This window comes from Peromyscus leucopus, chromosome X, assembly GCF_004664715.2.
Source record: "Peromyscus leucopus breed LL Stock chromosome X, UCI_PerLeu_2.1, whole genome shotgun sequence".
NCBI classification, from domain to species: Eukaryota; Metazoa; Chordata; class Mammalia; order Rodentia; family Cricetidae; genus Peromyscus; species Peromyscus leucopus.
In genome coordinates this window covers 88214986-88239834 of record NC_051083.1, presented here as the reverse complement: position 1 = coordinate 88239834, position 24849 = coordinate 88214986, and the positions used below count along the sequence as shown (strand labels likewise).

The 24849-nt window shown below is 43.5% G+C and overlaps 1 protein-coding gene across 4 annotated transcripts; it reads left to right on the top strand.

Moving 5' to 3' along the window:
• Positions 1–24552, top strand: LOC114685845 (nuclear RNA export factor 2-like). 4 transcript variants are annotated; one of them, XM_037199030.1, is made up of 22 exons: positions 1–263; positions 2947–3029; positions 7645–7747; positions 8018–8171; positions 8654–8737; positions 8846–8950; positions 9069–9149; positions 9280–9349; positions 9508–9596; positions 9715–9822; positions 9996–10105; positions 11647–11683; positions 12079–12138; positions 12662–12717; positions 12869–12976; positions 13078–13136; positions 13252–13367; positions 13458–13500; positions 14037–14109; positions 14573–14752; positions 24119–24179; positions 24301–24551. In XM_037199030.1, exons 3-22 carry the CDS (start codon positions 7653–7655, stop codon positions 24334–24336), a joined length of 1725 nt encoding a protein of 574 aa, XP_037054925.1. In that variant the 5' UTR covers positions 1–263; positions 2947–3029; positions 7645–7652; the 3' UTR covers positions 24337–24551. The 4 variants fall into 4 exon arrangements, with proteins under 4 accessions (XP_037054925.1, XP_037054927.1, XP_028716331.1 ...); XM_028860498.2 differs by lacking the exon at positions 1–263 and adding an exon at positions 661–932; XM_037199031.1 differs by lacking the exon at positions 1–263 and adding an exon at positions 1557–1656.
• Positions 24553–24849: the final 297 nt, after the last annotated feature.

The following is a 24849-nucleotide window of genomic DNA, read 5'->3' as shown; positions in this document are numbered from 1 at the left end:
ATTACGTAGCACGCTACGATTACGTGAGCCTCAGCAACCCATCAAGTGAAGGCTGTGGTCACGTGATGTTCCAGAGCACGCCCGGAGCACGAGGTGAAGACGGAGCATTCGCAGCAGAGCCCGCCCTGAGCACGAGGTAAAAACAGCATTCGCAGAGCCCGCCCTGAGCACGAGGCACTGTTTCCTGGAGACTCCAGACTGAGCGACCCAGGTTTCGTCCTTGAGGTGGTGTGATCCTCTCCAGACAAGAATCTGGAAAACAGGTAGGATACCAAAGCTGGGGAGGGTTTCTTAATCTTATTCCCATCTCTAAGAATAATTGCCAAGCTCCAGTCACTAATTATATTGACGGTAGTAGCTTCGGCAGATCTGAGGAGGGATGAACAACTCTTCAGAGGTCCGGCTCTGGCTCCCTCTCTGGCTCTGGCTCCGCTCCGGCTCCCGCTCGAATTGAATCGTTCTGAAGTCAGACTAGCTCGTTTCTCAGCTTTCCCACTGACTTTTCTATCTCTCTGATGGTGGGGTAGCTGGTTTTCTGGAAGGAGGACTACATGGTTCCACAGGTTTGCTCGGGTAGAGCCTGCTGAGATGCTGAGGCCAGGGGTTTCCATGGAGGCAAAGGGAAATTTTGTAAGTGTGACCCAACTTTACCACTTATGACAGAGAAACCCTGTGTGCTCAGAGTGGGGTGGCCAGGAATCTTATCCAGGAGTCACTGGAGGTCTAGTTCTGGGGTGGTGACACTCAGGGCTGAGGCTGAGGAGGGAAGCGGAGAAGCACGGGGCAAGGCAACCTCGGGAAAGCCTCAAGAGAGGAGGCTACCAAAAAGCAGCAGCTGAGGGGAAGAAAAGCAGACTTGTGATTGTGACAAAGCCACCTCAAGGTGACAAAGCTTTTAAGCAGGAGAGCAAAGGCCACCTGCCGGCCAAACGGTAACCTCAAGGGAGGGAGCATAGGACCAGGGCACGCAGTGGGGTAACGAAGTAATGAGGGTGGGGTAAGAGCCAGAGTGGGGTAAGAGCCACGGGTGGGGAGGCGAAGCGGTGGCGGCGGCGGCGGCGGCGGGGGAGCGGGCAGGGAGGCGAAGCGGTGGCGGGAGGCTGGGGGGGCGGGCGGCGTGGGAGGAGGCGGGCGGCGTGGGGGGGAGGCGGGCGGCCGGTGTTGGGGCGGCAGGTTGGGGGCGGGTGGCGGGCTGCGGGTGGGGAGGCAAAGCGGTGGCGGGCAGTGGGCGGCAAGTGGTGGGGGCAGGGGGCAGGTGTGGGGGCGGCAGGTTGGGGGATGGGCAGCGGGTTGCAGGTGGGGAGGCGAAGCGGTGGCTGGCAGCAAGTGGGGGGGCAGGCGAAGGGCGGCGGGTGAGGGGAGCGAAGTGGCTCTCAATTTCAGGGGGGCTGGGGGGAGCCTCGGTGAGGAGACTCTGCGAAGGGAAAGCCATTGTGGGGAGGCGAGGATGCAGGCGGGAGAGGCGAAGCGGCCGCTGTGGGGGTCCCAGGGTGCTGAGAAGTGGCCACTGGAAAATTGGAGTTGGGAGGTGAAGCGGCAGGGGGCAGTCTCGGGCGGGGTAGTCTCGGGCGGGAGGAGAAGCGCCATGGGAAAGCTGGGCTAGGGAGCTGAAGCAGCCGTGGCGAGGAGAGGCGAAGCAATGCAGGCAGGAGAGGGGTGAGGAGGGTAACCACTAGGGTGGACGGGGTGGGAAGGTGAAGTGGCTCAGTCCGTCTGGGGCGGGGTGGGGTTGGGGCTTCGAAGTGTTGGCAGGGAAAGCGGTGTCGTGGGCTGGCGGGGAGCCAAAGGGGCGGCAGCTGCAATTCAAACTTCAGCAGTCTTTTCAGGGCCTTGCTGCACCAGGATGATGCCTTCCTCTCGGAAGCCTCATCTTTTCCTTATCACCTTTTGAGTTGTGGTTGTGCGTCTTTTAAAAATTAGCATGAAAAACTAATGGTTCCTCTTAGGACATTTTTTGTTAATGTTTATCTTTCCCCTGTTTACTTTCTCATGTCCCCACCTCAGTTCCTTCTTCTGGACCCTTTCTTCTTGGCTTTTGAGAGAAAACACGCAGAAATTATCATACCCCCATTATCTTTCATTTTCTCCTCCTTTTAATCATCTTCTCTCAAATAGTTTCCCTGCTTTCTTTTCATTCATGTGTGTGTGTGTGTGTGTACTTACATACATACATACATGCATATATGTGTTTTAATCTTCATTTTGATTAAGAGAAAATGTACTATTTTTTAGTTTGACTTACTTTGTTCAACGTTTTCTTTTCTTTTTTCTTTTTCTTATTTGAGACAGGGTTTCTCTGTGTAGCCCTGGCTGTCATGGAACTAGCTCTGTTGACCAGCTGGCCTCGAACTTACAGGGATGTGGCTGCCTCTGCCTCCCAAGTGCTCAACTTCTTAAATGTCAGTTCTTATGGACCATTCCAAATCCAATCTTAATTTATGAATCTTTTTGGATTAATTTAAAAGAGAGGAAGAAAGAGAAAAGTATTGGAAATGTGAACATAGCCATCCTGTAAAAATGTAGAGTTTGTTTCTGAGTATTTACTTGAAATACTCTACAACCTTATGTATGAATAGTGGTATATTTTTAAGCATATTAAGTAAACTATAAGTGGGGCATATTAAAGTATTATTAAATAACTAAAGCATAGTGCTACTGTTGTGGGGATTTGAGATACTTAAATGTATTAAAGTTGGATGTGGTTGATAGCCCATGTCTGTAAATTCCAGTGATTGAGAGGCAGGAACCAGGAGTATTGCTGGCAATTTGAGACCAGGCTGGTGTATATAGTGAAGTCCATGACAGCCAGGGTTACAGAGGTGAAGGAGCCTATTTAAAAAATAAAATAAAAATAAATTTTGTATTAAAGATATAAAACATTCTAGTTTGTGATATTTTATTAGCATGCAGCTTAAACACACCACTTTTATTTTTCTCTAATCTCAGGCCTTCCAAGGTTCAGCACAACATTGATTTTTGAGATAGAGCAACAAGAGTGTGATCTATCATACGAGAAATCTGTCATTCAGGTAAAAGGATTTTCATCTTATAGGAATTTATACATTGTTGCTAATATGGAATATGATAAAGGAATATTTTTTCTCAAATTTATGTGCATTTAGTATTTTTCGCATAGTATAGTGGTCTTCAAAAACATTTTCTTTCATTTTCCTTGGTCCTTTTAGCTAAAAATCCATTAATTTAAAAAAGTCAGCAGATAAATTAAATCTTTATCATAGGATCAAAGTATGTAACAGCTAGTTATGTCCTGTTTTTTAATTTGTTTTATTTAATTAAAATATAATTACATCATTTCCCCCTCCCTCTTCTCTATCCAACCTTGCTCATGTCCTTCTCCTCCCTCTCATAGCGATAGTTTCCTTTACAATTAGTATTGTTGTATATATGGAGACAGATATATAAATATAACCTGCTGAATCTGTTTACTGTTGCTTGTATGTGTATGCTTTTTAGAACTGACCACTTGGCATTGGATAACCATTTAGGGGGCTTCTCCCTAGGACTAATTCTCCCTTTCTCAGTAGTCTTGAATTGACTGTAGCTCTTCATCTAGGAGTATAGTCCCATGAAAATTTCCCCATCCTTGTTGGCCTGTTAACTGATGGTGTCATAGTTCAGGTCTTTTAAAAACAGCTATACTGATGCTGCTGTAGCTTCCCTGTCATATCTAGAAATCACAACCATGCAGCAGACTTACCGAGCCTCTGTCTTTTACAGTCTTTCTGTCCCTTCTTCTGAAGTGTTCTCTGAGTCTAAAATGCAGGAAATGTGTTTTAGATGTATCAACTAGGTACCCCACAGCCAGTTGTACTCTGCTGCATTTGGACCAGTTGTAGCTTTCTGTAATGGCCTCTGTCTGAGCAGGCCTTAAGTTCAATTAGACAGCTGTTGCTTATGACCAAGATGTGAGCCACTATTGTGTCTTTAAGGATATCTTGCCGTGCTGGTCTTTGTTGTGGTTCATAGGCATCACATCTGGGTAGGATTATTAATTGCTTCCCTCCCATGGCAGCTTGCATAGTACCTTCCAGTACTGCAAAAGCTAGTCCTCAGGGAAAAGGCTTTTAAGTCAGACCATCTCACAACCATTGAGTCCTGTCTCTAGAGTATGTGGTGTCTTCAGCAATAAGAACTTCTGAGGGACAGCTAAGGGCAACAGCAATAGTCTGTATTGTTTTGAGCCTGTGACCTATAATTCAAAAGGACTGAATTCTCATGTCTGGTACTGGAGGTTTTGTTAGTCCATGGCTCTTGGGGAGAATCTCATTATCCCAAGAGGGGCATAACTCCATGTAAACTGTGTGTGTGTGTGTGTGTGTGTGTGTGTGTGTGTGTGTGTGTGTGTGTGACACATATATACTTATATGTAGTTTCCGGTAAATACAAAATTATTACGTCTTTTTTATACATTCTTGCTGTTATTTAGCCCTTTCTTTCCTTCTGTAGTTTCCTCTGTCCTCTCTCTCCAATTAAAGCCCCTCTTCTATGTTGTAACATTCCTCCTTAATATCACCTGTATCTTTGCTATTCAGTACTCATCTCCAGAGCTCCCTGTGCCATGGTGTCCTTTTACTTTCCTGGTTTTTGTGATTGCTTCAGGTTATATACTCACATCTGAAGTTTTGGAACTAGGAACCATAATTTGAGAGAACACACGGCATTTGTCTTTCTGGGTCTGGGTTATCTCATTCAATATAATACTTTCTAGTTGCATCCATTTACCTGAAATTTTCATTTTTCTTTACAGCTGAATGGTATCCCGTTGTGTAACACATTTTCATTGCTATTCATCGGTTAAATAACGTTTAGGTTGTTTCCATTTCCTAGCTATTGTGACTAGAGTGACAATGAGCACAGCTGAGTTAGTGTCTGTGACTAGGAAGTAGAGTCTTCTTGGCATATACTAAGGAGTGGTATAACTGTTCACCTGGTAGATTCATTGTTCGCTTTTTAGAAATTCTCTGCAGTGATTTCCAGAGTGGCCACACCAGTTTGCAGTGCCAGCAACAATGAATAGAGGTTCTCCTTTCCCCTCCTCCTTGCCAGTGTTTGTTATCAGTTGTTTTCTTAATCGTAGCCAGTCCAACTTGGGGAAGATGAAATCTCAAAGTTGTTTTATTAGAATTTACCTGATTTCTAGGGAACTGAAGACTTAACTTTTTTTTTTCTTTTGAGAACTTTCTGTTCAAGTATATAGTCCTTTGTAATCGGGTGGTTTGTTTTCTTGGCTTTTTGTTTTTGAGTTCTTTATAGATGCTGGATATTAATTTCTGTCCGATATGTAACTGGTAAAGATTCTCTACTACTCTGTGGGCTTCCTCTTCACTTGATTGTTTCCTTATATGCACAGGAAGTTTTTTATTCTTATGCGGTTCCACTTGTAAGTTATTGGCCTTAATTCCTGGGGAAAAGGAGGAGTCTTATTCAGAAAGTCCTTTCCTATACATACGTCCCACATACTGCCTATATTTTCTTCTAGAAATGTCAGCATTTCAAATTTTACATTGAGGTCATTAATCCATTTAGAGATTATTAATATTCTCCTTAAATTCATTTTCTTTCTTTGCGTTCACTTAGCTGTCTTCTTTAAGCTCCTTGAAATATTTAGTGAAGTTGGAGTGTTGTTCTGAACTCTATATCCTGGGGTTCATCTAGGTCATTGGAGAACATTTCTATAGGACTGATGAATTTAGTCCTTTAGACATAAGGTCTTGATCTTTTCTATTGTCTGTGTTTTTGAAGTGATACCTAGGCATGTGCTTTCTTTTGTTGGTTGCGTGTCTGATATGGACACAACAGGCTGGGCTGGCACATAGGATGTGCCACTGACCCCAAACTGAAGATTGAGGAAAGTGCAGGCTTACCAGACTGGGACTAGGTTTTGATACTTGAGGTAGTTCTGGGGACTGGGGGAAGTACAGGGAGGGTACGGTCAGTCAGACTCACCAAGCTAGGACAGAGCACAGGATGTGCAGGCGTGGTTAGAGGTCCTGCAAGATAGTTCGGTGGGTAAAGGCGCTTGACACCCAAGCTAATTCGTGACACTTGACACACACTAACTAACATTTGATACACAGATAATTCTTTGCCTTACCTGTTCACACCTAGGGGTGGAGTCCACAGGGAGCTGGAGGTGTGGTGGGAAGAGGGGATCCTGCAAGTTGGTTATGGTAAAGCAAAGAATTATCTGGAGAACCAGGGATAAAAGCATTGGGGGAATCCTGGGTCAAAACCAAGAGTTGGAGTCTCCAGTGAATGAAGTAGGTAGAGGGGCACCTGTAAGCAGGCTGTTGCTGGGCTGAAGGTGAGATTGGAGAGATCTTAGTGGAGGAAAGGAAGGATAGTATGATTCGCCTACATGAGTCCCTGCCGGGTGTGGCCACTGGGGATCCCAGATGGTTAAGATCTGCGGCTGACACAAAAGGATGGAAAGGAGGAGCAATGCTGAATCCTCCTTAAAGTTCAGTGGAAGCCACACGGACTGGAGGTGGGGGGAAGTCAGGCTCCTGCAAGTAGTCTGCTATAGGCCTTGGGGTGAGATTGTAATGGAAGACAACCAGTGTGGAGTGGCTTCTTTTGAAAGTTTTAGCATCTTTACATGGTGAAGTTGGTTCTGTCATGCTGGGACTGGCTCTTATATAAAACCCTAAGCAAGCTTTCATGCCAAGTTCTTCAGTAGGTCACTTTTTGCTCCCCATTCTGCCACTGGATGTTGAAGAAGAGATAGTTGAGGCAGTCTTTTTGCTTTATGGTACAATACTATTCACATACCTCAGTATAGAAGTCTTAGCTTCTGGGTAAAGATTATTAACAGACATTGACCAACAATAGATTCTAAGTTAGTTAGCTTGATATTGCATTGCATTTCTAAGACCAGGACATAATTCTCTATCTTTCACAGTCAGAAGGCTTATTTTTCATGTTGGGCTTCTTGGACATGGGGGAGAACAGTTGCAGATAGCTCTTTTCTTCTTCAGTGCATCTTTTTGTGTTGTTAAACCAAAACAGGCACTATGGTGTCTCACTTAATTATCTTAAATACCTGTTCTAATAGTTTTGTGCTTTAACACTTGTTCACCTCGTTGTGTCTGTGAGAGTTATCACTGTAAGATAATACTTAGCTGCCATCTTCCTCCACCCACCAAAATGTCTTTTTTCCCTAAGACTAGAACAAACTACACTCTTGGGTGGTCTCAACTCAAAATACTTTGGCTTTTCCAGATAAAAATTATTTTTAAAAGAATAAATGGATAATTAGCCTTAGTTCCTGAATTTTTACTTAACGAGGAACCTGGCATTGGAGGGAGGTGGGTGAATTGTGGAAAATAATGTAGCTTTTTTTTTTTTTTTTTTTTTTTTGGTTTTTCGAGACAGGGTTTCTCTGTGTAGCTTTGCGCCTTTCCTGGAACTCACTTGGTAGCCCAGGCTGGCCTCGAACTCACAGAGATCCGACTGCCTCTGCCTCCCAAGTGCTGGGATTAAAGGCATGCGCCACCACCGCCCGGCAATAATATAGCTTTTTTAATCAGAGGGAAAATACTTATCTGGTTAGTGATAATAAATTATTCATATTATATTAAATATGGTGATGTGCCTTCAAACTTGTTTTGTTTCCCATTTCAGAAGACAACATGGATGATAACCGTGTTTTTAGAGGAAGAAAGAAAAATCCAGGTTATAACAGACATACATTTGACAGAAAGAACCATCATTTTGAGCATTATGGGTATGTGCTTCTATCTTCAAGATTCCAAGAGAATGATGAAAACATGGCTTAAATAAGGGATGTCCAAGAGGCTCCAAAGTGGCCAAGTAGCCCCTGGGACTTTGCAGCTCTTTCACTCTCTGTGGTCTTCTTTCAGTGAAAAACTGAAGAGTAATAGAGATTGAATACTGGTTTAGCAGCTCTAACTGTACCCATGGTGTCAGTGAGGGGGTGATTCATAAAATATTTTTGTTAGCATTTATAGCCTCTTTGCTTCTCTCTCTTTCCTAGTGTTCCTTATTCCATGGGACCCAAATGGAGAAGAAGAAAATACAGTGATGAAGACCAACTCTTCCTAACTGCGTGGGATGATGATAAACGAGAGGAGAGTGAAATAGGTCTGGATGCTGAAAATGGAACCCTGGCGAGCTGGTTCAAGGTCACAGTGAGTATCTTAATAAGGTCTGCATTAGACCGAATATTCTGGATCCTAAAAAGATGATCATATCGACTGCAAGAAATCAATTACCTGGAGAAATGCTATTGCAGGAAGAGATGAAGGATCTAGGACAGAGGTTCTCAACCTTCCTAATGCTAGGACTCTTTAATACAACTCCTCATTTTGTGGTGACCCCAACCATAAAATTATTTTCATTGCTGTAATTTTGCTACTGTTATGAACCATAATGTAAATATCTGGCATGTGACTCCTGTGAAAGGGTTGTTCAACAGCCAAAGGGTCATGACAGGTTGAGAATCATTGATTATGGAGGTCTGTGTTTAGCACAGAAAACAAAGAACCATTTCAGAGATCCCCTTCAAAGTTCTTTAAGGCTAGGTCAAGAAAGAACACTTGGTAGTTAAGTCTGTTCTCTATCATGATTCCATGCTGTCTCTCTTCTCTCCCATTTTTATTTGTAAATACAGATTCCAAACGGAAGAAAGTATGAGAAGACATGGCTAATAAATTCAATGCAGGACCTCTGCAATGTGCCCTTCATCCCTGTTGATGTAAGAAGGCTGACGAAGCCAGATAGACACAAGGGAGTGAAGGAGGGAGGCCGGGAGCTAGCTGCTGTCTTCTAACATGTCTTCTTTTTTTCCTTTTGTTGCCCATAGTTCCACTATGACAAACACCGGGCCCGGTTTTTTGTCCAGGATCCTACAGCTGCCTATGCATTGAAGGATATCAGCCACAAGATTTGTGATGAGACAAACCAAAAGGTGTGTACTAACAGCATTCTCTGTCCCTAGTCCTGAAAAGGGGTGGTGACTGGCCAGGAGCTGAGCATCATCTTTGGAATCAGAGGTCCTAGTACTTATCTGCTCCTCCTTCCCACAGATACCTATCTTTGTCAGTCCTTCTGTTGTACCCTATTCTGTGCGGAGTAAGTTCACATCAGAACAAATGAACCAGCTGAAGGTAATGCAGACTTAAGGCATGTTGTGTGTCTGCTTCCCAGACCCACCTCCTTTCCCTCTTACTCCCTAACATGCCTGACACTATGAACCCCAGAGCCTTAGAGCCACTTTCTCTACCTCTGTCTCTGCAGGTGACTGTGATGAAACGATATGATGCCTCTCAGAAAGCTCTGGACCTCCAGAAGTTCCGCTTTGACCAAGGTATGGCTGACTAAGGAAATTCTGGGTCGTGTGAGAGTAGATGGATCTTCCTAAGAAGAAAACGTAGGGATGGTAACTTGGGAAGGGTGTTTATCTGTACCAATGCTGGCTCAAGTGGACAGGCAGCCTTCTAATTCCTTTTGTTCCACTTTCTGAAGACTTGATGAACAGTGACATTGACATGATGCTGAATCGAAGAAGCTGCATGGTTGCCACACTGCAGATCATTCAAAGCAATATCCCTGAAGTGAGGCCATAGACTCAGTGAATTTAAGTAGAGGGATAGAAGGGATGGGATGAAGGGAACGTTTGTCACCAAAGCACTAGAATAGTAACTGTATCTCTTAATTCTTCCTCCCTGAAAGCTGTTGGCCTTGAACTTGTGCAACAACAAATTGTACCAGCTGGATGGGCTGTCTGATGTGATAGAGAAGGCCCCCCAAGTTAAGATTCTGAACCTCTCCAAAAATAAAGTGAGAAGGGGAGCCAAATGTGGGTTAGGTTGAGCGTGGGTGGTAGTGCACACCAGGGTTATGGTAAGAAGCAGGTAGAGACACTTATGAGGGAGGGTGGAAGCTGCAGTTACTGGGCCCCAAGTTTTCTCTTTGCTTAGGACAGCCTACCAATTCCTTCTCATCTTTATCAGTTGAAATCAGTTTGGGAGTTGGAGAAGGTGAAAGAGCTGAATCTGGAAGAGCTGTGGCTAGAGGGAAACCCCTTCTGCAACCACTTCATGGATCAATCTGACTATATAAGGTACATAACACCTGCTAAGTCTTTCCCCCTCTTCATTGCCAGTGCCATGGTTTTGTTTCTTGTTGCTGTGATGAAATACACTGTCCAAAGCAACTTAAGGGAGAAACGGCTTATCTGGCTTACAGTTGCAGGTTACAGTTCCTCATTACTTCGGAGTTAAGGTGGTAGGAACTTGAAGCAACTGATCATATCACATCCACAGTCAAGAAAAGAGAGCAATGAGTTAATGAATGCATACTACTGCTCAGCTCACGTGTTCTTTTCATTCAGTCCGAAGCCTAGCCAATGAAATGGTGCCACCTGTGTTCTGGGTGGGTCTTCACACCTCATCCCAGTTAAGAAACTCCCTCCAAGGCATGCTACAGGCCAACCTAACCTAGACAGTTCCTCAGAGACTCCCTGCTCAGGTGATTCTACTTTCGGTCAAGCCCACCATCTAAACTAGCCATCACAAGCACCCTAACCTGTAGCTACTCGTTGTAGCTTGAGCTCCTCCTGATACGTACTTTTGCAAGAGTAGGTACCTCCGATCCTCTGGGAGGAAAACAGGCTCTGCCTTGTCTGTATGCTCAGCTATGATCTCAGAAACCCCTTCCTTCTTACCTACCCATCCCCCTCTCACCTAGTCTGGGCTATTTTTCATTTCTCAGAACATCCAGATTCCTCCAGAAACCTCCTATGCGACATCCCAAATGTACCATCCTCCCTCTCCTGTCCTGAGAGAAGCCTTCTGTTCTTGTTCCTGAACTATCCCTTATTTGTCCCAGGTTGCCCTGAAGGCTGTCCTTCTCTAAGCTGAGGGCTGAGATCCTGGGTAATGCTGACATGGGCATTGCTGTCTCTGTCCCATTGTTGGGAGCCCTAACCTCCTAGGGAAACATGAACTTCCTAGATCAAGGATCCAGAAGTGGACTGCCACTAGAGAGCTAAAGAGGTTGAAGAGACAGAAAGACAGACCTCCTGGAGGCCTCTCTCCCTCCCTTCTTCCTTCCCTACTTACCTATAAACTAACCTACCTGCCTGCCTGCCTGCCTGCCTACCCATAACCCCTGGCCTCTAGCACCAGGCCAGACAGATCATCTCCCATTCGCTTTAGATGTCTTCTGCTTCTATTTTGTCTCTACTCTCTTATGTCTCCCTGACAGTGCCCACACCTTACTTTAACTTCATTTCTGTTGCCACCTCCCCACTTTCCTGTTTCTTGAATCTTGAGCCTGCCTCCCTCACTCCGTGCCCAGTGTCCTGGAGAATGCTGGATACCTAACAAGGTGGCAGAGCCCTGGGCTTTTACCCAGTGCCTTGCTCCCTGCAAATTCTTCTATGGGTAGTCTGAGGAAAAGAATACAAGCCAGGAGAGGAAAAAGCCACAGACCCTGGGCCTCCAATGTGCCTTCTTCTGGCTCTGGAGAAGCTGCCAGTGCAGTGTGTGTGTGAGCTACTCGGGGGAAGAAGAGGGAGGAGAAGCAGGATCCCCAAAAGGAAGAAAAGCTAGCTAAACTTTAACTAATAATCACTTCTTTTGGCTTTTGCTTTTTGGACAGTGCCATACGGGACCTATTTCCCAAGTTGTTACGCCTGGTAAGTTCCTACCTTCAACATTGTCTTGGCTTCCTCTCATAAGTTATCTCTACACCTGCCCTAAAACTTGTTTTAAAAAACCTAGTTCAATCATGTAGATTACATGTTTGCAGCAGACCAACATCCATTTTAGATTATATGGATTCCTGAAAAACATCAATATTTTTCCTGAAAAAGTATCCATAAGCAACACAGACACACAGAGGTTCCATATAATAGAGATTTACACAACTCCATCAAACAGAGGCTCATTATATCATCCCTGGAATTTCCAGGGGCAATTAAACCCCTGGCCCTGGCCCTGGCCCTTTTATTCCCCTTTAGGTCTCTGGATCTTCTTGGACATTCAGTGCCGTTTACCCCATGCACTACTAACCTCCTCTTCCTTTCCTCAGGATGGTAAGGAGCTATTAATATCAACAGGAATGGACATAGAAGTCCCCCAATTAAGCAAGGTGAGAAAGGCCAAGGAAGATTTGCAGTGTTACAAAAGAGAAGTTACTAGATTTTTTTTAATTGTAGTTTTTTGGTTTTTCTTTTTCTTTTTTTTTTCTTTTTTTTTTTTTTTTTTTTTTTTTTTTTTGGTTTTTTCGAGGCAGGGTTTCTCTGTCTAGCTTTGCACCTTTTCCTGGAACTCACTTGGTAGCCCAGGCTGGCTTCGAACTCACAGAGATCCGCCTGCCTCTGCCTCCTGAGTGCTGGGATTAAAGGCGTGTGCTGCTGCCGCCGCCGCCGCCGCCGCCGCCACCACCACCACCACCACCACCACCACCCGGCAGTTTTTTGGTTTTTCAAGACAGGGTTTCTCTGTGCAGCTTTGGAGCCTGTCCTGGAACTCACTCTGTAGACCAGGCTGGCCTCAATTTCAAAGAGATCCGCCTGGCTCTGTGTCCCGAGTGCTGGAATTAAAGGCATGTGCCACCACTGCCTGGCTGAGACATTATTAGATTTATAGTCTGAAATGACTTTCTGTTTCAGGAAACATGTACAGAATCTGAACTCATAAAAAACCTAGTTCTACAATTTCTGAAGGAGTAAGTACCCCTTGGACTACAAGAAAGGTGGGAAAGCTGAGCAATGTTGGACTACCTTATCACATTTGCCCATAGGAGTTTTAGGTCTCACTTAGGATTCAGAGCACAGAAATCAGCTGTCCCCTTAGTTTATGCTCCTTCCCCTTACTAGATACTACTTGTTTTATGACAATGGAGATCGACTTCAGCTCATCGATGCTTATCATGATGAGGCCTGTTTCTCCCTGGCCATTCCTTTCAACTTCAGTGACCCAAACCTGTGAGTATCACAGCTTAAACTCTGTTCTGGAACAGCATGCCTCTCCCTAGAAAACGCCTATATTGGATAGAACATGGAGTTCTCTTCCTCTTTTCTCCTAGGAGCAACCTGGAAGAGTATTTCAAACATAACAGAGATATAAAGAAGCTGCAAGACTCATGTAAGTGTGATGGAGAAGACTGGGCAGAGTAAGGGAGTAAAGACAAAATTTTAGGAGTGGTCAGTGGGCCAGGTTGTATCATGCCCCTGATCTTTGCTTCTTCTCTCCTCTGTAGACATGCGAATGCGGTTGCTGAAGCACACAAAACGTGACATTGTGGACTCTCTCAGTTTGTTGCCCAAAACTCAGCATGACTTGGACTCTTTCTGGGTGGATGTGTGTTGCCACACAGTGAGTACCTGGCTCTTCTGTAGGTCAAACCCAGAAATCTGGAGGTGTGTAAGATCCTGAGCTCATAGCTTATACCATCTTCCCTTTCAGGATATGATGCTCTGTTTTTCTGTCAATGGGCTGTTCAAGGAAGGTGAGTATAGAAATTCCTCTCTATGTCCCCTCTGCTTCCTCCCCTAGATAGGCACCCCTGAGAAGTCTTCCAGATTCTCTCATTCTACACCCTTCCTTCCCTCCTGTTCTCCTGCCTTCAAACCATCCTAATCTGACTTGGGTCCATGCCTTTCTGCCCCACGGTTCACAGGTAAGGGACACAGGCTATGGAGTTTGTTGAGTCTCATTCCAGTTCCATACTCAGCAGCTTTGGACCAGTTTCTTAACATCTCCAGTTCTCTATTTGTCAAACATGATTAAACTCATCTCTGTAACAGATGTTAAAAAGACCCATCACACACTGGAAGTGATTTTTCACAGGGTCCATAATGTGGTAAGGGGCACATCAAATGGGAGTGAATTGTTACTGTTGTTGCCCTCCCCATTCCTGCCATACCCTCCTGACTCTGGCCAAGCCAACAACTCTTCAGCATAAGAGCCTGACTTGGGAATGCTGTGTGAGTAAGTAAATAAGGTGCTATTCTAAGAAAGCATTGTTGCTTCTTGTCCTTGAAGTGGAAGGAAAATGTCAAGGCTGTGTTCGTGCCTTCACGAGGATCTTCATTGCTACCCACTACAGCAATTCAAGGTCAGTGCTGTGTTGCTTCTGGAAATTCCTGTCCCTGCTCAAAGCCAGCAGTGTGACAATGTGATGGTGCAGTTCTCAGGGTATCCTCAATATTTAGAAAGCCAAAAAGTAGATCCAACAGTTTTGCTTGCTGGCTGAGAGTATAGACTTTGGGGTCAGAATACTATGTTCTTTCATGATAGGATATTTACATGCAATATCATTGGCCAAGACATCGGGCTTGTCTCTGGTTCAAGGTCTTCCTTTGTTGTGTGGGTTAAATTCACAAATCTAGTCAAGCTAGTCTTTAAAAGGTGAACTTCATATGGGGTGGATAGAGAGAAGCAGGCAAGGATGTTGGGAACCAGGCATAAATGGAATGTGGAAACAGTCTGGTTAGTGACTGGCAGTTATTATAGAATTGGCATTGGTAATGTTGGCATGTCCATTTCTTTACTTGTCTAAGTGTCTGTTTTTCCTCCAGAATATGCATCATGAATGATGAGCTGATTGTGAGGAATGCCAGCCCCAAAGAGATCCAGAATGCCTTTATCTCATTGCCCACAGCCAATGCTTCTTCCAAGGCTCCCCTCTCTGAAGAGCAGCAAGAAATGGTGAAATCTTTCTCCATGCAGTCTAAGATGAAACTTAATTGGTCTCAGAAGTGAGTACTGGGTGTGCAAAGAAATGGATGGGGTAGGAGAACAAGTGAATAACAGTACTTTGCAGGCAATTTGAAAAAAACAATTAGGATATTTACTTCCCCTCCCCAAAGTGGGCTCAGGAAAAGTGTGTCCTAATCTATACTGATATCTTTAAAGGATTTTAAAACACTATAATATTCTTGTGGTATATCTTTTTTTTTCCTTTTTTTCTTTTTTCTTTTTTTTTCTTTCTTTCTTTTTTTTTTTTTTTTTCCGAGACAGGGTTTCTCTGTGTAGCTTTGCGCCTTTCCTGGAGCTCACTTGGTAGCCCAGACTGGCCTCGAACTCACAGAGATCCGCCTGCCTCTGCCTCCCGAGTGCTGGGATTAAAGGCGTGCGCCACCAACGCCCGGTTCTTGTGGTATATCTTGTATGTGAAAAATCATAAAGAATCCACTAAGAAACTACTAGAAGTGAAAAAACAAATTCACCAAGTTTTTAGGATATTAATATACACAATAATGATTTGCATTTCTGTGTATTAACATTTAGTATCCCAAAGTTAAATTGAGTGAACAGTTCCATTTATAGAAGATTAAAGAGGAACAAATACCAAAAAACTGGAGTGGGAAGCAGGTGAATATAATACATGAACAAAGTTTTCCCAGCAATAGCTACTCACATTATACAAATTGAACAATATTTATACAGAAAGTGACCAGGACAAGAGCTCTGGGTATCAGGTGAAAAGCCGTCATGTCTGCCTTTACTGTAACAAAATGATGAAAAGAAGCATGATATAAGACAGGGACTAAAGAGCCTTTGTGACTTGTCACTGTTCTATTGCTATCAAGAGCCATCAGGACCAAGGCGACTCTTATAAAAGAAAACATTTAACTGGGGGCTTGCTTACAGCTTTAGAAGGTTAGTCCATGATCATCATGGCATGGCGGGAAGCAGACAGGCATGGTGCTTAGCTGAGAGCTTTATATCCTGATCCACAGGTTAAAGAGAGAGGCTTTTGAAGCTCACTCCCAGTGACACACTTCCTCCACAAAGGCCAAACCTCCTAATCTTTTTCAAAACAGTGCCACTCCCTGGTGACTAAGCATACAAATATATTGTGATACCTCAGTAAAACCCCCCACTCTATCCCCTACAGACAAAAAGAAGCTTAAACCAGGATTCCTAAGTATAGATAAGAACTTAGACCCCTTTTCCCCAGGTGGCTGTATCTGCTACAGGGACTTTGGAAAACACAGAGTCAGGATATTCGACCAAAAGACTAAAAAGGGAGGCGGGTTAAAATAAATTATATGGTCTGTGCCTTTAAGAACTAGCCTCACAAAGAAAGGGGAGCACTTCTTCCAACCTTCCTGCTGTGAGTGAGAGATTTGGAAGAGCCTCCCTGGAGACTTGTAAACTTAGAAAACACCTTACTTTTGCATTCTGTACCTAAAGTCTCCAGTGGCGGCTTTGGGAACATGATCTAGGCACAAGACCCTCATTCTATTGTCTCAAAAAAAAGGGGCCTTAGACAAAGATATCTCGATATAGATAAACCCAGGCCAGTTTCAAGTCCCCAGAAATGATGGCACTAGCCCCAGGAACAAAAGAACAGAGTCAGGATGTCTGATGGTAACCAATTAACCACAAGATGCCCCTCTCCAGAGATAACATGACCGGACCCCGGAGAGGAGTTGTAAAACTCCTGACAGGGCAAACAGATAAGCTAGAATAAGATAAAGTCCAGGCCCAGGAAAAACTGGACCAATCAAGGATGGACCGGTACTAACCTCCTCCCCTCTAAGAAATTTTATGGATTTTGCCTATAAAAACTAACTTCCCCAAGAAACTTCCTCCCTGCCTCACTGTATTGGATGTAGGAATGAGTCCCTGTCTAGACTTGTATCTGCAGAATAAACCTTGCTGTTGCATTCTGACATCCAAGGTCTTCGGTGGTCTCTTTGGGGGGTCACAATCTGGGCATAACAATATGAGCTTATGGGAGCCATTTTTGTTCAAACCACCACACCATGTCATATATGCCACCCACAGAACTACCTCTTACTCGGGGGAAGGAAAGTCCAGAACTGAAATTTGAAAACCCCTCCCATGGCTTGCTCAGCCTGTTTTCTTTCTTTCTTTTAAGACAATTTTTTATTTATTGTAAATACCACCACAGATCCCCCTCTTCTCTCCTCCTGCCCCTCCAGCCTTCCCCCCAACCCACCCTCCATCCCCTCCTACATGAAGGTAAAGCCTCCCATGGTGAGTCAGCAGAGCCTGGAACATACAGTTGAGGCAGGTCCAAGCCCCTCCCCATGCATCAAGGCTGTACGAGATGTTGCACCATAGGTAGTGGGTTCCAAAAAGCCAGCTCATGCACCAGGGATGGATCTTGATCCTACTGCCAGGGAGCCCCTTTCAGCCCAGTGACAGCACCACCCACAGTGGGCTAGGCCCTCCCTACCGATCACTAATTAAGAAAAGGCCCCCAAACACTTGCCTGCAGCACAGTCCTGTGGAGACATTTTCTTGATTGAGCTTCCCTTCTCTCAGATGACTTTAGCTTGTGGCAGGTTGACATAAAACTATCCACTCTAAAGATTCTTAACACCCCCCCCACCACCACCCCACCACCTCCACCACCACCCCACCCCACCCCCACTAAGGACCAAACCCAGGGCGCACTCTACCACTAAGCTAAATCCCCAACCAAAGGTGTTTTTTTGTTTGTTTGTTTGTTTGATTGTTTGTTTTGGTTTTGGTTTTTTGGTTTTTGGTTTTTGGTTTTCGGAGACAGGGTTTCTCTGTGTAGCTTTGTGCCTTTCATGGAACTCACTTGGTAGCCCAGGCTGGCCTTGAACTCACAGAGATCCGCCTGGCTCTGCCTCCGGAGTTCTGGGATTAAAGGCGTGCGCCACCACTGCCCAGCCTCATGGAGAGATGGCTCAGAGGTTGAGAGCACTGACTGTTCTTCCAGAGGTCCTGAGTTCAATTCCTTCAATTCCCAGCAACCACAGGGTGGCTCACAACCATCTGTAATGAGATCTGGTGCCCTCTTCTGGCTTGCAGCCATATATGCAGACAGAACACTGTATACATAAGAAATAAATCTTTACAAAAAAAAAAAAAAACTATCCAGCACACAGTATTTCATGATACTTTTTTTCACCCTTCCATTCTTAAACTTTCTGGGATGTGCTCTGGGCATGGGAAGTGGACAGAAAGTTGATATTGAGGCCCTGTTTAAGGTTGAGTGCTCATCTGTCCCTTATGCTCATCATTTTAACCAGACAAGCCTAAACCATTAATTACTCTTTGCCCCAGGCTGAGAGCCATATTAGTCAGAGTATAAAAAATGCTTGCCGGGCGGTGGTGGCGCATGCCTTTAATCCCAGCACTCAGGAGGCAGAGGCAGGCAGATCTCTGTGAGTTCGAGGCCAGCCTGGGCTACCAAGTGAGTTCCAGGAAAGGCACAAAGCTACACAGAGAAACCCTGTCTCGAAAAACCAAAAAAAAAAAAAAAAAATGCTTAAAAGGTATTTGGACAACATGTAAGGAAAATAACAGTAATGTATTCTCCCCTTGGGCCTATGTTCTCTTCAACCATAAGCTTTTGACTAGGTTTACAGTATCAGATATGTATTCCCTCACATGAGTGTACCTCAAACCCAGTCACAAAGCAGTTGTTCATCCCCCAAATAGCCATACCACAATTGTACAGTGGGCCTATCTTATCTGGCAGACTGATAGTGTAGAACATATGGTCTACAGCTAGGTGAGGCCATTGACTGGTTTTCTCCTCCCACAGTCTACATTGCACCTTCTGGCGGTATGAATGCTAACCAGCAGGGAGGGAGTTTTCTGTTGCAATCCATCTTCATCTGTGTCTTGTAACCAAAATATATGGTATCTTCAGCAGTACGTCCTTACCATCTGTATATGGTGTGCAACCAAGAGCAATGGTGGTAGCCTGTATTCTTCTTTTTTTGTTATTGAAAATATAATTTTTTTCATAGAATATATTCTGATCATGGTTTCCCCTCCCCCAACTCTTGCCAGATCCTCCCCACTTCCCCAACCACTCAAGTACACACCAGTTCTCTCTCTCTCTCTCTCTCTCTCTCTCTCTCTCTCTCTTTCTCTCTCTCTCTCTCTTTCTCTCCTTAGAATATAAACAGGCACCTAAATAATAATAGTAATGATAATAATAAGAAAAAAGGAAGCCAGAATAGGACAGAACAACAGAAGAAAACGAGCCAAAGTTTGAAAAAGCACAAACACATATGGATGCAGAGACACAGAAATCCCGCAAAAACACAAAACTGGAAACCCTAATATACTATATATGCAAAAGACCTGTAAAGTTAAAACAAAAAACAAAGAATGAAAAGAGAGGCCCTGACAAACATGATGAGACAAAGATCCTCCAGACATGCCACTGAGTTTGTTTTGTGTTGGCTCCCTACTCCCTACTGCTGGGCACGGAGCCTGGCCTTAAGAGTGGTTCTGTACTCAGGGAGACTCCTTTGCTAGTGACTGTCAAATGGAGATAACCTCTGGGTTAGGGATGCAGGCTTGTGTTCACTTCCCTCTTAGCGCTGGAACCCCATCAGGCCTAGACCGGTGGGCCTTGTTTCCTGGGTGTCTTCTATCCCCTCTGACTCTTACAATCTTTCCACTTCCTCTTCCACAGGGTTCCCTAAGTATTTGATGAATACCTCCCATTTAGGGCTGAATGTTCCAAGGTCTCTCCCTCTGCACACTGTCTAGTTGTGGGTCTCTGTAATTACTGTTCTCTGATGATAGCTGAGCACAACACTGATCTATGAGTATAGCAGAAGTTTTAGGTAGTCTGTATTCTTTTGAGTGCCTCTAAGATGTCTCTGGTGAACAACTCATAGGAGATATTGTGCACCTGGCACCTATGACTTCAGGGAGGAGCTACCTGTTGTGTGACGCTATTCCTGAGGAGCTGTAAACAAATGTCTACTCACCCCAGGCAGGGAACTGATGACAGACCAAAGTACTGATACCACCGAAGTCCAAGTTGGTAAAACAGTGAGTTTTATTGGCATTATTTAAACAGGAATATGGGTGAGGGGTTACTTGGCATAAAAGACTCAAAGACAGCTGCGTCATCAAAACCCATGGCCACATAGGTGTCAGTTCACAAAAGCAGAAAACCTAGAGTGTACTGCACAATCTGTAAGCGGCTCGAGATGCTGAAGAGTGTCCTTGTAAGTGGGGGCTTCTTCTAGGCAGCTTGGCTCATCTCAGCTTCTTCCAGGCTACTCAGCTAGACTGAGTGTCTTCCTAGACTGAGTATCTTCTAGGCAGCTCAGCTGGTCTGGAAGTATCTCTTAGCAGTCCTTACTGCTCGGGAACCAAGGGGGCTGGTAAATCTAGTCAGTTTTTGTGACATTCTGAAGCTATTGAATTGTTTATGAAATGTTTCACATTTTAAAAAATTACTTATTTTTTTGAGATTGTAATATAATTACATGCTTTCCTCCTTCCCTTTCTTCCCTCCAAATTGTCTCATATACCACCCCTTGCTCTCTTTAAATTCCTGAAATTCCTTTTCATTAATGGTTGGTGTTGCTGTGTGTGCATGTAAGAATGTGTGTGTGTGCGTGCATGCGTGCGTGCGTTTGTGCGTGCGTGCGTGCGTGCGTGCGTGCGTGCGTGCGTGCGTGCGTGCGTGTGTGTGTGTGTGTGTGTGTGTGTGTGTGTGTATTCTTAAATACATAAATACAACCTGCTCATTCTGTGTAGTGTTACTTCAGTGTTTATTTTCCCAGGCTGGCCATTGGATATGGCATAACCAGTTGGTGTGCTTTTCCCTGGAGAAGCCTATTTCTCCCTTTCTCAGCATCCCTTAGTTGCCTGCACGTGAGGATCAGGGATCATTGCAGAAGAGGGGGCAGACAGATTATAAGAGCAAACAGAATGAGGAGTTTGTTGTGTGACATTGTGTCAGGAATGTCAGAGACTCTACCAGAAAGTCTCACCAACATGACTGCCTAAACATGAGCTGTACAAGGACAACCACAATAGACATGCTTCTAGCATGGACTGGCGTGATGGGGTCCACAAGGTCACCTTCTCTTAAAACATCCCATTGTTTTGCTTCCCTTGTAACTTTGTGTCTTAATGAGCTTCCCTCCGAAATGAAAGGTTTTAATCTTGTAGGAAACTACCACACAACACTATCCATGAAGTGTGTGGTTTATATTTGTGTTTTAGCTTCAATTTTTAAATCAGGGACTCAGTGGTTAAGAGCACTTGTGGCATGTTGAAGTCCTCATCCAGAGGACATAGGTTTAGTTCCCAGCACCCACATTGAAGGGGCCTGAGTACTGCAGGGTGCTACCCTCATGACCCCGATTAGGCACAGACCACACCCAAACACCAATTTCCAAGCACAAACTAAACACAAAGAGATCCTTTATTAAGCAAGGCAAAGGGACAAGGTGACTGAATCTGAATCAGGCAGAAATCGCTTTGCAAGTGTTGACTTTAAGAGGGAAAAGGCTGTGTTAGCTTGAGCTAGAACGCGTTGGTAAGTTCTTATTGAGTGTTTTAATTAGGTTAGTCAAAATAATGAATTTTGATTGCTGGACCTTGATGTTTTGATAGGTGGACTTTGGTGTTCAGTCTCAAGAATGAGTGAGGGGCCAAATAAGGGAATAGACCTTGGTGGCTAGCTTTAGGAATGCAATCTAAGAGTTTAGCAAGGAGGAGAAAGGCAAAAGGCAAAACTTGGCGGTACCATGTTTGTCATGCTCAGGCCTGCTAGAACCCTTCACACATGGTGCTTAACAACTATCTGTAACTCTAATCCAGGGAATCAGATGCCATCTTCCGGACTCCTTAGTCGCCAGGCATGCACATAATGTACATGCATACATGCAGGCAAAATAATCATATACATAAAATAATAAATCAATATAGAAAATTTAAAAAACAAAGATTGTTTAATTATCTTTTTAGTTTATAAAATAGTAGAGTTCAGAGTTTTTCCCTTGTATCCTTAGTTTTCATTAATTTCCTACCTGTATTTCTCCCATACCCCTAACTCAACCTCATTTAAGCCTTTTCATAGTCAGTATTCCTTTCCACTTTCATATCCCTTGTGTTTTAAAATCTCTCCCCATTCTGTGTCCCTGCATGGCTCCTTTTAGTCGTTCTGGTCTCTACAGGCACTCAAAATTAACTACAGAAATCTAAATTCAAACTTAGGAAAGAAAACATACAGATTTTGTCTTTCTGGGCTTGGGTCACATCAGTCTTATACATCCAATTTGCTGTTGTGTGTGTGTACCACATTTTCATTATCAGTACATGGACACATCCAGGATGATTCCATTTCCCAGCTATTGTGAATAGAGCTGTTATGAACATGCATGGACAGGTATCTCTGTTGTAGGGTATAGAGTTCTTAGAGGTAGTACAGCTGGAACATGCATAATTTACATTTTTAATTTTGTGAGAAATGTCCACATTGATTTCTATGGTGTCTACATCAGTCTACAATCTCACTAACAGTGAATGAATAAAACTTCCCTTTCCCTACAACCTCAACTGCTGTCATTTGATTATTTTTTCATAATGATCATTTTTGCTGAGAAGAAATGGAACCTCAAAGTAGTTTTAATTTGCATTCCCTGACAGATAATGGTATTGGAACACTTTTTAAAGTATTCATTAGCCATTAATATTTCTTATTTTGAGAACTTTCTATTTTTTTTATTGGGATTGGGTTGTTTTCTTGATGTTCAGGTTTTGTTTTTGTTGTTTGTTGTTTTTATTCTTTGTATATTTTTGTTACTAATCCTTTGTCAGATACATAGCTTACAAATATTTTCTCCTTTTCTATAGGCTGCCTCTTCACTCATTTGGCAGTTTTCTTTCTCTGCAGAAATTTTTAATTTTATGAAGTTCCATTTGTCAATGGTTGGTGAACTACTGGAGTCCCATTCAGAAAGTCCTTACCCATACCATACATACAAGTTCCATTTTTCAATGGTTGGTGAACTACTGGAGTCCCATTCAGGAAGTCCTTACCCATACCTATACCCTCTAGTATACAGCTGCTTTTTCTTCTAGAAGGTATAGGATTTCCGGTTATATGATGAGGTTCTTCATCCCTTTGGAGTTGATTTTTGTGTAGAGTGAGAGAAAAATCTGGTTTTATTCTCCTATAGGTGGATATGCAGTTTTTTCTGGATTTTAATTTTAATCATTTGTTAAATAAAGTTTTCTTTTCACCATCAGTATTTTTTACCTTTGGCAAACATCAAGTGGCTGTAGTTGCATGGGTTTATATCTGTGACAATACCCTGATAATTTTTATTATGGTGATTCTTTTACTATAACTTGAAGTCAAGTATGGTAATACCTCCAGCAGTATTCTTAGTGCTCAGAATTGGTTTGGCTATGCAGGGGCTTTTGTGTTTCCATATGAATTTTGGGATTGCTTTCCTATTTCTGTAAAGAATAGAGTTGCAAGTTTTATTGGGATTGTATTGAATTTGTAGATTGTTTGTAGAATAGGTATTTCACAATGCTATAAGTATAGGAGGTCTTTACATCTAATTGCTTCCTCTTTTTTTCTATAGTGTTTTTTGTTGTTGTTGTTTGATTTGGTTTGGTTTTTCAAGACAGGATTTCTCTGTGTAGCTTTGTGCCTTTCCTGGAACTCACAGAGATCCGCCTGCCTCTGGCTCCCAAGTGCTAGGATTAAAGGCGTGAACCACCATCACCACCACCACCACCACCACCACCACCACCTGGCTTGTGTTATTAAGTTTTTGTTGTACAGGTATTTCACTTCCCTGGCTAGGTACATTCTAAGTTATTCTTGAGGCTGTTGTCAATGGAATTATTTCCATAATTTCTTTCGCAGTATTTTTGTCATTGGTATGTTGAAAGCCTAAGAATGTTGGTTTGGTATCTTGCCTCTTTGCTGACAGTATTTATTGATTCTAAAATAAAATGTTGTGGCTGAATCATTAGGGTATACCCTTAGATATAAAATCATATCATCTACAAATAAGAAGACACTTTTCCTTTTCTAATTGTATCTCCTTTACTGCTTTCTCTTATCTAGGTAAGACTTCAAGCACTGTATTGAAAAGAGGTGGAAAGAGTGGACATCCTTGTCTTAGTCCACTGATATTAGTGAGAATGCCTTGATTTTTTCTCTGTTAAGTATGATGTTGGCTATAAGGTTATTGTGTAAAGCCTTTACTATGATGATACATGTTCCCTTGATTTCTACTATATATAGGGCATTTCTCAGGAAGCAAGGTTGGATTTTGTCAAAGGCATTTTCTGAGTCTATTGTGCTGATCATGTTATTTCTGTCACTCCAGGTGCCTTGAAGACAATAGCTGGGACTACAACAAAGCTGCTGAGATCTTCACTAGTCTTCAGGTGAGGTCTAGGTATCAAGTGGGTAAAAGATGGATGGCTCTGGGGCTTCAGCAAGATGTAGTCTAGGTAGCCTGGGGATCAAATTCAAGTCTCTTCTGACATCCTAACTCTTTCCCTGCAGAATGAGGGCAAGATCCCTAAGGACTTCTTCGAATAAATGTGCTAAGGAGGTCCTGTGGATATGATATTCCATCTCATCCGCATTATTTCTGTTTGTTTATGTCTTCTCTCATGCTTGGGATCAGAGGCCTGGTTGACCAAAATCCAAAGTTACCATGCAGGCCAGGTAACACAGCCACCACCCGGGGGCAAGTTTTTTGTTTTCCTCCAGAAATGTCTGTTTGTTTTCATAATAAATCATTACTTTACTTTGCACATTGTGTCCTGAATCGCTTTTCTCCTGCCTCAGCCAAGAGCCAGAGGTGCCAGGATGAAAAAGACCTTCATTCCCAAACTTCTGCTACTTTCAGTGGAAACTTTGTGAATAAATCCACATACAAATAGTACATGCTACTTGCAGTGATTAGGCTGGGGAATCCAGGGACTCTGACAAATCCTCTACTTGGAGGCCTGTAGAAGCCTCATGTGACCTGGGTTTCAAAGGGGTGCCTCCAGGCTAGTGAGGCTGTGGAGGAGAGAAAGTTGTAAAGAGGGTACACATTTCACATCT